Source organism: Lates calcarifer, linkage group LG2, assembly GCF_001640805.2.
Source record: "Lates calcarifer isolate ASB-BC8 linkage group LG2, TLL_Latcal_v3, whole genome shotgun sequence".
Classification (NCBI taxonomy): domain Eukaryota; kingdom Metazoa; phylum Chordata; class Actinopteri; family Centropomidae; genus Lates; species Lates calcarifer.
Genome location: NC_066834.1, coordinates 28,978,214 through 28,992,542, shown reverse-complemented (window position 1 = coordinate 28,992,542; position 14,329 = coordinate 28,978,214). Strand labels below are relative to the sequence as shown.

The window sequence follows — 14,329 nt, the reverse complement described above, 5'->3', positions numbered from 1 at the left end:
TGACGTGATAGATAAAACTCAGCAGACAAGCGAGAGAGTGATGTGGAAGAAAATGTGGTCCCTACTGGAGCATGACATACACATCACTGCACATTTTTTTATTGTTTTGAGCTCCTCCTCATGAGGTGTTGTGCCCCCAGGGATGGAATATTGAATTCATTTTCAGGCTTTATTTGATAATTCACAGTACGGGGGAGATGCAGGATTGGAGGAGACAGGGGTGACACACATGATCCAGCAGAGCCAGCAGGGGGCCCAACTGTAGGATAAATTGTTTGATGTGATTTTCTCCTCATGGGAGCACAAGGATTGGATGATGTATAATGATCCTGCTATTAACCCAGCAGCTTGGACGGCGGTTAATGGTAACTCACATGCAAAAAGAAACCCAGGAGAGCACCTCCTCCTCCCCCTCCTGTAATTGGTCCCTTGTTGTTGCTCCCTGCAGGCGCTCCGCACGGCGGAGGCGCCCCCGTCTGGCGGGCAGGTGAAGCGCGGACGCCGCGGGGGGTTTAAAAGCCCCGACCGAGGAGGAGCTGCTCACAGTACCAAGGAGCTTCACACGAGGAAAAGTTTACCTACAACTGTGACAGTCGACTCAGAGGAGGAAGAAACAGCAGAGATGGCAACTCAACCACAGCAGCCTCCTCACCTGCACCTCGCGGAGCTCACAGCCGCCCAGTTCATCGACATCTGGAAACATTTTGACGCCGACGGTCAGTGTCCAGCAGTCTGATAAGATTGGCTTAATTGATTCAGAAATTAGTATTTATCAGAAGCATCAGAATTGTAAAGAAATTGTGTGATTAGAAAGTCAGGTTTTAATGCACTGAATTAAAACAGCTTTATGCCCACTTTATCTCCCACTTTATTTCCAGTTAGAATTTAATGTATTTTCTGTTTTGTTTTATTAATCCAGTAAAATCGCTTTTTTATCACTGAAATCAGCTATATATATATATATATATATATATATATATATATATATATATATATATATATATATATATATATATATGTGTGTGTGTGTGTGTGTGTGTGTGTATATATATATATATATATGTGTGTGTGTGTATATATATATATGTATACATAACATAATTTTGATTCAGTGTTCCATGTTGAATTTGGACATGCTTTCTAAGTGCTAAAAAAGTGCCTAAAAAAAGAAAGAAAAAAGAAAGAAAGAAACCCGCGGATGTGAGAGTTTAATGCTCGTACGCTCTTGGGTACGATGACAGAACATACAGGGTAGATTTACTGTGATTTAAATGTGTCTAAGTATTTGCGGTGTTTTTTAGACCATGATGGGAGAAATGAAATAAGTTAAGTTATAGAGGGGGAGGCTGGAAAAGAGGGAGAGAGTGAAAAAATGAGGGTGGGGAATAAAAAGATTGAGGGAGAAAAGGAGAGATGGGGGAGGGAGGGATAAATGGATGCAAGGGAGGGAGGACAAGAGAGAGAGAGGGAGGCAGGGAGGGAGAGTGACAAGGTAAGAAGGGATGTTTGTTGGGAGGAGCTTCTGAATCCAAGAGCTTATACTGGGAATGATCTGGAGGGACGTTTGTGTGTGTGTGTGTGTGTGTGTGTGTGTGTGTGTGTGTGAGAGAGAGAGAGAGAGAGAGAGAGAGTGTATGTGCTGGTATTAGCACACAGTCAATGGCTGAAGATCCTTAACAACTACCAATACCACAATATAAAGATACTCCAAGTTTACTACAATATTAAATATTATTAAATACTCAGAAGTACAAGTGAGGTAATTCTACAACAGTATCTGTGATTGTTGATTATTAATACTGATGCACTAACATATACAAGTAGCTATTTATTGTTGCAGTTGGTTGGGGAGGAGCTGAAATAAATTATTTAAATTAAATCTATAACAGAGCTGAAACAATTAGTCAGTTGATCTGTTAGTTGATCAGCTATTTCATTAACTGATTATTAATTTAAGTCATTTTGTAAAGGAAAAATTCTTAGTCTTCTATGATGTTAAACTAGAAATAGTATTTTGAATACGTCAGCTTGGGCTGTGGCTATCCTGGGTTATTTAACTATTCTCCAAACAATTCATTAATTAATTGAGAAAACAATCAAATAATCAACAGATTTATCAGATTCCTAATGAAAATAACCATTAGTTGCAGCACTAATATCATATTTTATTTACTCTGATTAATTCTAGCAGTTCATGAACTGCATCTGAATCTAATGAAATAAAAGTCTGCAGTTCAGCAGTTGAGTACATGTACTTAGTTACATTGGATCTCAGTATAACTGTAGTTACGCTGAACTGCAGCAGAGCGTTGTCATTGTCCCACTCTGTCTTACTATGAGCCACTCCGGCTTTAATGATTTTCATGATCCATCTTCAACTGGAGGATTATTTTCTGAAGCCATTCAAAAAAAGCTCTGACCTCTATTGTTAAACCCTTTGGAAACCCTGTCCTTTAAACTCACAATGTGTTTTCATCAAACAGTACTGTAATATCCCACAGAACTCTCACAGCGCAGCCTCACTGCAAACTGCTGTTTCCTACAAACTGTGTCAGTGCTGATTTGTTTTAACCATAAACACAATCTTTCCTTTAACTTGAGTAAATCATTTCTGTGGCAATGACCAATGACCTATTGTGTCCTTCAGTATGAAGGACATATTAATGATTCAGCTGTCATCTCGGAGGTCGCAGTTTCTCAAAAACCACTGATCATAAAACAGTTCACATGTTAAAATGTAAGAGAAATAATCCATTTCTGCATTTTATATCAGTATCGTGTAAGACCAATCAGCAGATATTGATGTAGCTATAGATCAGGTTAGAGGGTAAATGACCAACTGATTAATGGCTTATTGATCCAGAACTTTTCAGACCTGGACAGCTGCACTGGCTTTTTTTTTTTTTCTTCTAACCATCGTCTTTAAGCAGCTCCTCTGGAGAAGTTTAGGGGACATGTGTTCTGTTTAAGGGCACCACACTGGTGCTAATGATGGTGAGGAAACAATAGCCAATCACCTCTCCTAGATGAGAAGAATCGTGAATTGCATTGGTGACAGAAATGCTTTTTGGGGCTAGGGATAAAAGCTAAATCCTCCAGTCTGACAAAATGTTTTAAAGCGCTGTCTTCGTCTAATGTCGTCTAATACCATCTTTAATACTTAAACCACTGACACCTCAACAAACAATTATGTTCAACAAACCTGATGCTGCAAATTAGTAGATCAAATTAAGTTTGTAGCTCTGTAACAGACCCCACAGTCTTTAGTTACCTCTTGGTTTGTGAGAGCCAAGAGAGCGACTGTTAATTTTCATTGGTAAAATAAATCAGTGAAATGGAAAATGACTGTTCCAGGGGAATAGAGCTTTTGTAAGTCATCACAGAAATAGTGTCACTCAAAGTAAACATCTTATCTCCACTCACTGTAAAACAGTCTGTTGTTGGGGATGTGTTTGTGAGATGACATTATGGCAGCAACAGGTAGTTTCCACAGCTGCAGCAGAGCAGCAGCAGCTGGCTGGACTGTGCCTCCCACTGGCTGCAGTGAAAATTGGGACAAGCAGACCACATTTGAAGGAAATGCTGGATGAAACACAAAGAGTGAAGCATGTTTTCCACTGAACAGCTCATGCTTAGTAGTAGTTAGTTAGTACCTCATGTAGGCTTTGATGAAATACTCATTTTTTAAGTGCTTTGTCTTTAGCTTGGTTGTTTTCTGGGTGCCACTGAGCAATCAGGAGTTGAGCTGTGTTTGACAGTGTTTTGGGAGAGAGTGGGCTGCATCTGCTCAGTGTGCAGTGGTGCGCTCCATTTGGCAGCTGAGATTTGTATTGCAGCTAAACTCTGGCAGTGAGTCCCAATGAACTGAGAACACAGTTACTTATGTAAGCTTTATTACAAGCCATGGGATTTGACCATAGTCGCACTTCATCACAGGTTACTTATTCTTTCCACAGATGACATGCTCTGTACTGTATTTAATCACCTGTTTCACTTATCTATCAGATTATGTAATAGCAAACTAGTAGTTCAGCAGGTACATGAATGAACAGGAAATAGACCTGTCTCACTTTGGAAATGCCATGTGTATACCTGTGTTGAGTCCCTTTCGTGCATGCATTTTGTCACACTCAATCACACTTTTTTTTTTTTTTTTTTTTTGGCCACACTCTGCTGAATCAGCTGTGAAGAGTCAACCAAGCAGGGAAGAAGCAGCACTCAGTAACATAATTACTGCTTTGGGTAATATTGAGTGGGGTGCTACTGAGCCCCTCAGTGGTCACCAAGTAGATATAAATATGTATTTCTGTGGAAGTTTGTGGGCAAATCTCTGAGAACAGTTATGTAATGAGACTTTGTATTTAATACTCATCTCCTCTGAATGAAAACACAGATAAATAAGAATCTAACTACAATAACTATGTTATCTTTTTAGCCACCTCTATGGATGGCAGTGCCGACTGAAATATCTCAACAACTACTGGAAGGGTTGTCATGAGATTCTGTATAGACATTCATGCTCCTCAGAGGATGAATCCTACCAACTTTGGTGATGAGGCTGACGTGTGGTTCCAAGTGAAATATCTTCAACCACTGACTAAGGCACTGTAGATGCTGCTGACAGATGATCAGCCTGTCAGTGCAGATTTTAGTTGTTTATTACATTTTTCATTTACATTATTCACTCAGTTAACTGTTAAGATTAAACCAAACAGATTTTGAGTAAGATTTTAAAGACACCCTTGACAATTGTACATTTTTAAAAATGTTCATGGCTTACATCATTTTTTTCTTTGTCAAACCTGAACTGAAGACTTCAGTGTGAAGTATGAAGTGTAAATGATACAGTGATACAGTGATATTGTTTATGTCTAGGTTTATTATATAGCGAAGGATTATTGTTAATTGGTGGGTACAAACCAGCAAAATCAAAAATGTCCAATGTGACACAAACTGGCCAACACTGAAAGTCAAAAGTGTTATTTTAAAAAAAAAAAACTTCTTTTGTCATTTTAATTGTTATTAAAAGTTATCAGTCAAATTATCAATCTTTTTTTTTCTTATTTGTCAATCAGTGCCATTACAGATCATTTCATTAGTGAAATTTCTTGCTGATTTCATATCTCACACTTTTTTCTCAGACACAGTTTAGTGGAGAATTTGATTGTTTGGCTAACAAGGGGTAATCCAGCTATAATTATCAACAGTTTAAGTTCCAATAATGAAAGTAAAGGTGGGTGTCAGGTTATAATGAGGCTGTGCAGCCTTTAGTTGTTGTTGTTGTGTCACATTGTTTTGTTTCCACACCCAGAGCTTTGTGCTCCTGTGGTGATTTGTGTATATCTAAAACACCAGCTCAAAGCACAGATGGTGACATGGAGCACCTATCAAATACAATGTGCAAATGAAGCTGGGTAGGGAGATGGGAGTAAAAGAGGAGGGGGGAGGTGAGAGAGAAATTGATCAGAAAGAAGAGGAGATAAGAGGATAAGAGATTAAGAGATGAAGAGGAGAGCAGGGTGAATCTCTGCATTTTACTCTGTACATCTGTGTTTTAGTCTGAATTGAAATAACAATTTTATTAACGTCTATTTTTGTACGATAGAAGGCACGAACCCCCAATCCCCCACTCCAACTGCAGACAGATGGGACTCATTCTTATGATTAAAAAGAGAACGCTGAATGTCCTATATGTTACCCAGTGACTTGCGGGCGAACTAGTGGAGTAAATTATTGTATTAAATCATCCCCCCGGTCATGTGACTGTCAGAAGTACACAGCCAGACACAGGGACAGAACGCCTCAGTAAGCATCAATTTGACTTCCCTCTTTCACCCTCTTAGGCAAGAAAACACTCATTAAAATGCTTACACTCCAACTGCACTGGACTCTGTGGTCTGTGTTTTTTTTTTCCTGCTGCAGCAGATCACTCAATCTCCAGAGTGTCTGCCACAGCTAAAAGCCAATTTAGCTGGAGATATATGAACGTGAATACAGGATATTTTGTCGACACAAGCTTGTTGTTGTTCCTCCAGTTCATCAAAGTGAGTTTTCAGTTCAAAGTTTTCAGTCGTGTAGGGATGACATAACATGTTAATCTTAGTGCTGAAGTGCTCCAGACATCACTCAGGACATGAATATTGATGACTCAGAATTGTGTTTTGCCTTCAGGGATAAACTAACCAAATACTCTAGGAAATACTCAAGCTGATTTAACTACAGCTGTAAGCACATATACATCCTGGATACAATCCAAGTGAGCAGTTTACAGAAGTACTCTCTTGGAATTAGTCACAGAGGACTTGAGACCAGACTAAAGTATTCAAGGTTTTGGCAAGAATTCCAAGACTGAAAAGACCTCCAGTGACCTTTAATCTTTCGTCCAAATCTGAGTCTTTTAATCAAACTTTTGAACAGTCAACAAAGCTTCAGGCGACTTAAAAGCTTCATAACATAATTTGTGCCAAACTGATTTACACTCCTCTGGTGCTCCACAGGAAATGGTTACATCGAAGGGAAGGAGCTGGAGAACTTCTTCAAAGAGCTGGAGACTGCGAGACGAGGAGCAGGCGTGGTGAGTGTGGCACCTCACCCAATGCTTCTAGTCAAATTCACCCAAAGTGGCTCTTGCAGGTGACATGAGTGACGATAACGTCACATTCTGTTTGACTGTCGCTACAAATAGTTCAGTCCACCCTCAGACACTCATTTCACAAAATAATACAAGGATATATTTATAGCTTAACTATATTATGTTTAGATACTACAAATTTATTTTACTAATTAAGTTTTGACAGGAACAAGGAAGTGCTTTCTCATACCTTAACCAAGTGCTATGAACGCCAAAAGACAGAAACCAGTATTTTGTCAGTGAGTGTTTTGCTTATAGGTTCAGTATAAACGTGTTGATAGGAAATGTTGTCCAGGATCATTTCAAATAAAACTGAGTTGCTGTTTTAAAACTATGATTCTATAAATGTCATCTTTAGGGCTTGCCTAGTTTCCATGTTTTACAGTATTTATTTATCTTGAATATATGTTTGAATTAAAGACCACACATTATCCTAAGTGTCTTTGATCTGTCATTTGATGTACTTGCAGGATCCCTCAAATGCTGCGTTCAAAGAAAAGATGAAGGAGTTCATGGCCAATTTTGATAAGAATGCTGATGGGAGAATTGAAATGTCAGAGGTGACAACTAATTAAATACAGTTTATGTATCTCTATTTAAAAAAAAGTCTACATTTTAAATGTTTATACGATTTAAAATCTGTTTGTAAGAGTGACATCTCTGGAATAATAATCCCTCTGTCTCTGCAGTTGGCTCAGATTCTTCCCACAGAGGAAAACTTCCTGCTCTGTTTCAGAGAGTTTGTGGGATCCAGCTCTGAGTTCATGGCAGTAAGTTTGTGTACATTCATCTGAGGATATATATACTTTTTCAGCGTATTTATGCCTCATGACGTGCAATGAGCTCTCATTATATAACTCTTTATAGTAGATCTGCTCTGTCAAGTTCTAACATTCATTCAGTTTAATGATTGTAAAGAATTAGGGTTTGAATTAGCCTCATACTCTCTCAGCTCTGCTTCTGATGGAGTTCCACAAAAATCAATAATCAATTAATCAGTGCCATCACAGTTCATCCTATGGGACACATGCTCAGCTGCCCCGGTATTTCCTGTTTCCCTGACAGGCTGGGGTACTTTTTTCATGTGGGAAAAGTGTAGCAAGGCTGTGAATTGTTCATTTCAATGTGAAGGAATTACCTTAAACTGAATGTTTTACACCAATATTTGATATCTTGCCAACAACAACACAACACCATATTTGATACTTCTGGATCACTCAAGAAAACCATAAAAAGCAACCTCTCTTCCTCTTCTCTGATTGCTTATGTTGAGATAATTAGAGAGAAAATGATGAAGCATTGAACTTCTGGGCTACTGTGATTGGAAATAACCCACACATACACACACTTGGTTGTGTGCTAGCTGAGAAGGGTTTTCAGTGGTGTGATGTTCAGGCTGTCCTCTGTGTGTTAAAGCTATTCTCAGGCAGCCATACATTATGAATGGACCACAGCTTTCTGCAGGGGAAAGGCAGTGAGTGCTGGAGGGGTTTAGGTATCCATCTTTAAAGAGGGCTTTGACAAATTCCATATTTCCATGACGTCAGATGACACCACTGTCATCTCTTTTTATTTTAGTCTCTTTTTGCTGTAAATCAGAGAAGCTCTACCATTTGTAAAGTCAAGTGTGCATTTTTTTTAGTCATGATGTTTTTTGAAAGTAACAACATCACACTTCTCCCACAGGCCTGGCGGAAGTATGACACTGACCGCAGTGGATACATTGAATCAAATGAGCTGAAGGTAAAAAACACTGTCAACTCTGCAATAAAGCTTATCAATGTAAAATCACTGTTAGCACTGTTGATCTGATAGAAGAACAGTACTGTTTCTGCAAAAACATGCACACTCTTCTTAGTTTGTGTCCTATGCAGTATAAAAAAGCTCAGTAATTTGTAGAAAGACGTTGTCTGATATATTTAAAAAAAATACTTACTGCTCATGTATATCTGGTCATTTCATAATAGGGATGCTCTCATCTGAAACTTCTCACTGTTGTGTGAAAAGCAAAACCACATTATGACCTTTGAAAACAAATGTACATAGACAGCAATGCCATTTATTTTCACCATAAACGCAAACTGAGAGCATTACATTATCTAATCACTGACCATGGTTTCTCTTCTCAGGGTTTCCTGTCAGACCTGCTGAAGAAGGCCAACAGAAACTACGATGATAAGAAGCTCAATGAGTACACACAAACAATTGTGAGCATCATTAGGCACAAAAAATATGTGTTTGTCACTCTGTTTCAGTGAACTCAGAATTGTGACTGCAGGACTCTAAAGGTCAAGAGCTTCATCACAGTGTAAACTCCAAGATTTTTTCTCCGTTTATCCATACTCACATACTCTTCTTATAGCCCATTAAGTTTTATTTATATAGTGCCAAATCACAACAGAAGTTATCTCAAGGCACTTTTCATATAGAGCAGGTCTAGACCATACTCTTTGTATCATTATATTTACAGAGAGAGACCCAGCAATTGCATGAGCAAGCACTAGGCAACAGTGGCAAGGAAAAGGGTTCCACAGTAGAGGAGTCTGATAGCTGAAGGCTCTGCCTCCCATTCTACTCCTAGAAACTCTGGGAACCACCAGTAAAGCAGCATTCTGGGAGCGCAGAGTGTTCTAGTGAGATTGTAGAGAACTATAAGCTCTTTAAAATAGGATGGAGCCTGACCATTCAGGGCTTTGTAGGTGAGGAGGAGGATTTTAAATTCTATTTTGGGTTTGACTGGGAGTAATGTAGAGAAGCTAACACAGGAGAAATATGGATATATTTGGATCAACTGCAGAATCTTTAGAGACTTGTTGGGGCAGCTTGATAATAGCAAATTACAATAGTCCAGCCTGGAAGTAACTAATGCATGGACTAGTTTTCCTGTTTTCAGGCTTTTGAGACAGAAAATGTCTGATTTGGACAATATTACGCAGGTGAAAGAAGGCAGTCCTAGAAGTTTGTTTTATGTGTGAGTTAAAGGACATATCCTAATCAAAGATAACTCCAAGATTCTTTCCAGTGGAGCTGGAGGCGAGGGCAATACCATCTAGTATAACTATACCATTAGAAAATGTATTTCTGAGTTAGGGCAAAGTACAATAACTTTGGTTTTGTCTGAGTTCAATAGTAAAAAGTTGCTCATCACCCAAGTCTTAATGTCCCTAAGACATGCCTGAAGTTTAGCTGAGTGATTTCATCAGGCTTCATTGACAAATATAGTTGTGTATCATCTGCATAACAATGGATGTTTATAGAGTGATTCCTGATAATATTGGCCAAGAAACAAGGTGAATAGAGTTGGTCCAAACACCAACCCTTGTGGAACTCCATGTCTATGTACAACTTCTGTGTACATGGAGGAGTTGTCGTATAAACTAAAGCCTATCAGAAAGATAGGAGTTCAACCAGTTTAGTGCCGTTCCTTTAATGCTCCAGTCTCTGTAAAAGGATGTGATGGTCAATCGTATCAAAGGCAGCAGTGAGATCTAACAAGACAAGTACAGAGACAAGTACGTCGTCTGATGCGATTAGGAAATCATTTGTAACTTTCACAAGTGCTGTCTCTGTGCTGTGATGCAATCTAAATCCTGAAAAGCCATGAAAATCTCCTGTAGAAAATCCCATAACTGTTTTGAAACTGACCTTAGGAAGAAAGGGAAGGTTATAGGTCTATAGTTAGCTGGATTGAGAGTGTGCTTGATTGAGAGTGTTTGATTACAGCTTCTTTTTAAGACTGTGGCACATAGCCTGTTAGTAAGGACAGATTAATCATATCCAGTACAGAGTTGCTAATTAATGGTAAAACTTCCTTAAGCAGCGTAGTAGGGATGTGGTCTAAAAGACAGGTTGATGGTTTAGATGAAGAAATAGTTGAAGTTAGTTGGTGGAGGTTGATGGGAGAAAAACAGTCTAGGTTAGGTTTTACAGCTGTTTCTAGGGATCTTGTGTTTTGACTTGACTTGGTTCCAGGCAGGAGGTAGATCAATAGAGCTGTGACTCTGTCAGCCCCTCTGCAGTGCTGAAAAGAAACCATTCATTCATTTAGACCCCAAATCATTTTTTGAATTATGTTCTATTACATATTCCCTATACTGTATTTTAATTGAAACCTCAGCTGCAGTGATAAAACATGTTACCTCTGGTGTCATTTAGTGACACTTGCTGCAAGAATTAACATGCCTCTGCTAAACAACAATGCCTGAGTGCCCATATGTTTAAACTGTAGCACTTCTACAAAATGTAACTGAAGTAACATCCCTGAAGGCTTGAATTTTAATATCTTGAACAACATACACTTCACCTGTAAAGCTGAGACATCACTTTTCCCACAACCAGCTTAACTCACCCATCTGTGAGCTGAGCACACTTATCTGCCGCCTTTTAATCTCACTCTCAATGGATGTGTTTAACTGGATGTGTTTAATATCTGATATGTGTCTCTGTACACCAAATGATGACATTTAGTTAGAGATTCCCTTCTAAATTCCCTGTTAATCTTCCTCCTGTGCAGCTAAGGATGTTTGATCTTAATGGTGATGGTAAGCTGGGCCTCTCTGAGATGGCAAGGTGAGTGTTACTTCATTATATTTGTTTATATGGTATATTTGTTGTATATATATATATATATATATATATATATATATATATAGGATGCTAATGACATGAAACCTTCCTGTGTCTTTTTTTTATCACAGGCTCTTGCCAGTGCAGGAAAATTTCCTGCTGAAATTCCAGGTAAGATTGCCTTCGCCAACACACTAACTTACTTCAAATTGAGTTCAGGCAAAATTTTATTCATGTGAAATACTGCTCTGTGTCTAGTCCCTCTGATGTAGAAAAGTCAGACAACAGTGGAGATTGAGAATAGTACAATTCAACATTATTGGATTCAGTACAAGAGGATTATTTGAATGGATTTGAATATACTGAATGGACATATGGGGCATTGACACAAGTCCGTGTTTACTTATGTTAAGTCCTCCAGGAATTAAATATTACAGTATGTCAGTATTTCTTTGATAAAACATGGTGGAATCCCATTTAAATCAACAGTGTTTGGGAATAGCTCTTATGTTCCATTAAATCATTTTGATAATTGGAGTCAATTTATTCAGATTAAAGTCTTGCTTTTTTTAATTTAGGACTTTAATTTGCATCTTAAAATAGAAGTGTATTATTGCTTATCTGTTATTTAAAGTCTGGCATTTGTAAAGCAGTGTCAGTGTTGATTTACATAGACCTCTTACATGCATTTTGTCATGAATGTTCCCATATGTACATGCTGGCTTGGGGGAGCAGATCAACAATTCCTTCCTGACAGAGGATTAGTCTGTCTGATCAGGATTAACTCAACTCTAGTCCCAGTTATCATAATCTCCATGGATTAATATCAGTTCTGGATCTGGTAGGGCTTTTACCGCTCTCTAGAAATATCCATCAGTTTCTAACAATTTTCATTGCTCTCTCTTACACAGGGCATCAGGCTCACAGTCAAAGAATTTGACTCCCTCTTCACCTTCTATGATAAGGTGATAAGAGCATGTTTGTCCATATATATATATATATATATATATATATATATATATATATATATATATATATATATATATATATTAGTGTTATGCTGTGTGTGTGTGTGTGTGTGTGTGTGTGTGTGTGTGTGTTGCTCAAGGGTACAGCACCTAAAAAGAGTCTACACTTATGCTGGTGGTTCTGTGATGCTGAGGCTAAATGCTGAAGAAAAGTGAAGAAAACGGACTAATTCAGGATTCATCCTCTGGGGATGCACAAAATTTCAGGGAAATCCAGCAATAGTTGTCAAGATCAGTCTGAACCAATGAGGTGGACCAACACATAAAGATTGGTGTAAGCCTGATTACACACTGTGACTTACCAGTGCACTTTTGGCTTGAAGTCAATTATGTATTTCCAATTAATGCCACTTATCCTGACAAGTATTTGATAAATGATATGGTATTGATGACTGGAATAAATTGATATTTGCTCTAGGGACAGTAATATCCGTGTGTTGGTCCACTACAATGGACTGAAATATTTCAACAACTTTCATATGGTTTTGTGTAAAATCGTTTACAAATATTTATGGTCCTCAGCAGATGAATCCCAATGACTTTAGTGATCCCCTGATCCTGCCATTGTGATGTCTGCATTTGTGGTTCTGAGTGACATGTCTTGAGAGCTATTGGATTGATTGTCATGAATTCTGGTACAGATATTCATGTTCCACTGAGGATGAACAGTAACAACTTCAGGGATTATCTGACTATTCCTGTAGCTCTATCATCTTCCTCAGCTGTACTTTGTGTTTAGTGCCAGAAACCTTGCTAAACTAATAACATGACAAACATTACACCTGATACACATCAGCGTGATGGCATCGTTATTGTGACCATGTTAGCATGTAGCTCAAAGCACCACTGTGGCAGCACTATGAACAGCTTCACAGAACTGCTAGCATGCCTAGTCTTGTTTTTACATTAAATACTTTTAGGGAAAATCTGTTTCATCTGTATAATTCAGACCTCCCTCACTGTCTCTTTCACCAGGATGGTAATGGGTATATTGATGAGCAGGAGCTGGATGCTTTGCTGAAGGACCTCTGTGACAAGAAAAAAATGGTAATGAATAGTTAGCCCATTGATTGATCAGTTCATGTTACTTTTCTTCTTGCCAAATATAGAACTGACATAGAATAGCTACCTACAGTACATTGCCTCTGCTTTGTGTGTTTGAACGATCTCTATACACTTTGTGCCCTCTGACTGTGACTTCTCTATCTATAACCCTTTGCATGTTGGCAGGATGTGGACTCAACAGGACTGGGCGGGTACAAGAAGAGCATCATGGCTCTGTCCGATGGAGGGAAACTGTACCGCACAGAGCTGGAGATTGTCCTGTGCCGGGACTCTGCGCTGTGATCTCCCTGCCTGGGACCCTGCTGTCCTCCCCCCACTGCCTCCTCCTTCCTACATTCCTATTGTAACCTGGTGCATGTGTGACCCTTAACCTCGCTACACCACTTAGAGTGAAAACAAAAAGTGCTCCTGAAAGCACAGAGTTTACCGCTGGCCCTGCTGTTTTAACTTTATTCATTTTCTTTTAACTTTACATGAAGTTGCATAGTGAGAGAGCCACAACAGTGACTACAGGAATATAGTATGTTTTATTATTTATTTATTTGACTTCCCATTTTTAATATGCATTTGTATTTTTTACATTTATCTCATATCTATATGTTATTCTCCCACTAAATTGGAAATGGATACTGTTCTGTAGCATCTGTTCATTAATTGTATTTATTTACATTTAATTTAATATGATCCTGTTTTATTTGATTAGGCTTGAAATGCTCTATTAAAGATATAACTGATAGGTCAATAAATACAACATGACAGCTTTTGTCTCATTTATTCACTTGCATGAAAAAGTCATATCATCATCTAAATGATGATGTTACACAGCATCTATCGTTTCACTGCCGCTGCAATGAAAGGTTTGTTTGGTGTTTTCTCTCAGTGGCGTGTAAAAGAAAATACCCCCCCTCCCCTCCCCTGCAACTCTGAGCTGCTCAAGTACAGATGCCCACAGCAAGAAGTGTTTTCTCCAGAGTGCTCCACCTTCACTTTCTAATCTCCTGGTAACAGAAAATGGGATGTAGAAAAAGCTTGTGCTGCT

The 14,329-nt window shown here is 38.6% G+C and overlaps 1 protein-coding gene across 1 annotated transcript; it reads left to right on the top strand.

Annotated features, from left to right (window-relative positions):
- Nucleotides 1-354: 354 nt before the first annotated feature.
- Nucleotides 355-14,048, top strand: LOC108877733 (calretinin). Its single transcript, XM_018667864.2, has 11 exons — nucleotides 355-716; nucleotides 6,498-6,574; nucleotides 7,102-7,191; nucleotides 7,321-7,401; nucleotides 8,318-8,374; nucleotides 8,761-8,838; nucleotides 11,145-11,200; nucleotides 11,329-11,368; nucleotides 12,109-12,162; nucleotides 13,201-13,272; nucleotides 13,456-14,048. Exons 1-11 carry the CDS (start codon nucleotides 623-625, stop codon nucleotides 13,570-13,572), a joined length of 816 nt encoding a protein of 271 aa, XP_018523380.1. The 5' UTR covers nucleotides 355-622; the 3' UTR covers nucleotides 13,573-14,048.
- The last annotated feature ends 281 nt before the right edge of the window (nucleotides 14,049-14,329 follow it).

What these genes read in the sequence shown, in the direction of transcription:
- LOC108877733 (XM_018667864.2), top strand. Translation starts at nt 623, where the DNA reads ATGGCAACTCAACCACAGCAGCCTCCTCACCTGCACCTCGCGGAGCTC. An exon ending in GGCCTCTCTGAGATGGCAAG is followed by an intron (nt 11,201 to 11,328) that starts GTGAGTGTTACT and finishes TTTTTATCACAG; the next exon opens with GCTCTTGCCAGTGCAGGAAA. An exon ending in TCTTCACCTTCTATGATAAG is followed by an intron (nt 12,163 to 13,200) that starts GTGATAAGAGCA and finishes CTCTTTCACCAG; the next exon opens with GATGGTAATGGGTATATTGA.